At 65.3% G+C, this 645-nt stretch overlaps 1 protein-coding gene across 1 annotated transcript in view; it reads right to left on the bottom strand.

Annotated features, from left to right (window-relative positions):
* BCDIN3D (BCDIN3 domain containing) overlaps window positions 1-639 on the bottom strand; it is a 5,557-nt gene extending 4,918 nt beyond the window's left edge. Inside the window, exon 1 of the mRNA XM_005877312.2 lies at window positions 324-639. Within this exon, the coding sequence (XP_005877374.1) occupies window positions 324-557 (234 nt within the window). The 5' untranslated portion in view covers window positions 558-639. The remainder of the gene's footprint in view (window positions 1-323) is intronic.
* Between the last annotated feature and the right edge of the window lie 6 nt (window positions 640-645).

Here is a 645-nt window from a genome sequence, read left to right as displayed (position 1 = left end):
AGCCCACGCTGGACAGAAGGCAGGCGCCAGAAGCCCCGACACGTGGCCCTTCCCACCCGGAGTCTGGCCTCGAGGTGGCGCACGCGGAGGTGGGGACGCGAGAATTCGGAACGTAGTTGAGAAAAATTCCGCCCGAGATTCCTAAGACAGATGGAGGGGGGCCTGGGAGGGCAGCTAGAAGCACACGGAGTAGAACAACGAGGCGTCTGTGCCTTTAAGCGCGTTTTGGGAAAAGTGTGACGCCACGCCCAGGCCAGCACCCCAGCCGACACGGAGGCAGCCAACCGCTGGACTGCCGACCCCTCCCCTCCCCTGTCACTCACCCCGGAGTTACACCCCACGTCCAGCCCCAGAATCGGCTTCTTCTCGGGACCCTGAGGGAAGAGCTGGCTAAGCAGCTCCGGAGGCAGGAGGCGGAGCCGTTGCTCTGGAGAGTGGAAGCGGGAATAGTGAGGGAAATTTCCGAACGGGGCGGCCCCGGGTTCCAGAACTCGCGGCTCCTCTTCCACCTTGGCCTCCTCTACGCCTTCTAGGTTCGGTTCCGTGGACGCCGCCATTAGCCTCAGTCTGGCCTCCGGGTCCGCCGGAACCGGAAGTCGGGAATCTGCGGCCGCGGCGCCAGTGCGCCTGCGCAGAAGGGCCCGG

This window comes from Myotis brandtii, unplaced genomic scaffold (genome assembly GCF_000412655.1).
Source record: "Myotis brandtii unplaced genomic scaffold, ASM41265v1 scaffold517, whole genome shotgun sequence".
Lineage (NCBI taxonomy): Eukaryota > Metazoa > Chordata > Mammalia > Chiroptera > Vespertilionidae > Myotis > Myotis brandtii.
This window is presented reverse-complemented; position numbering and strand designations above follow the sequence as displayed.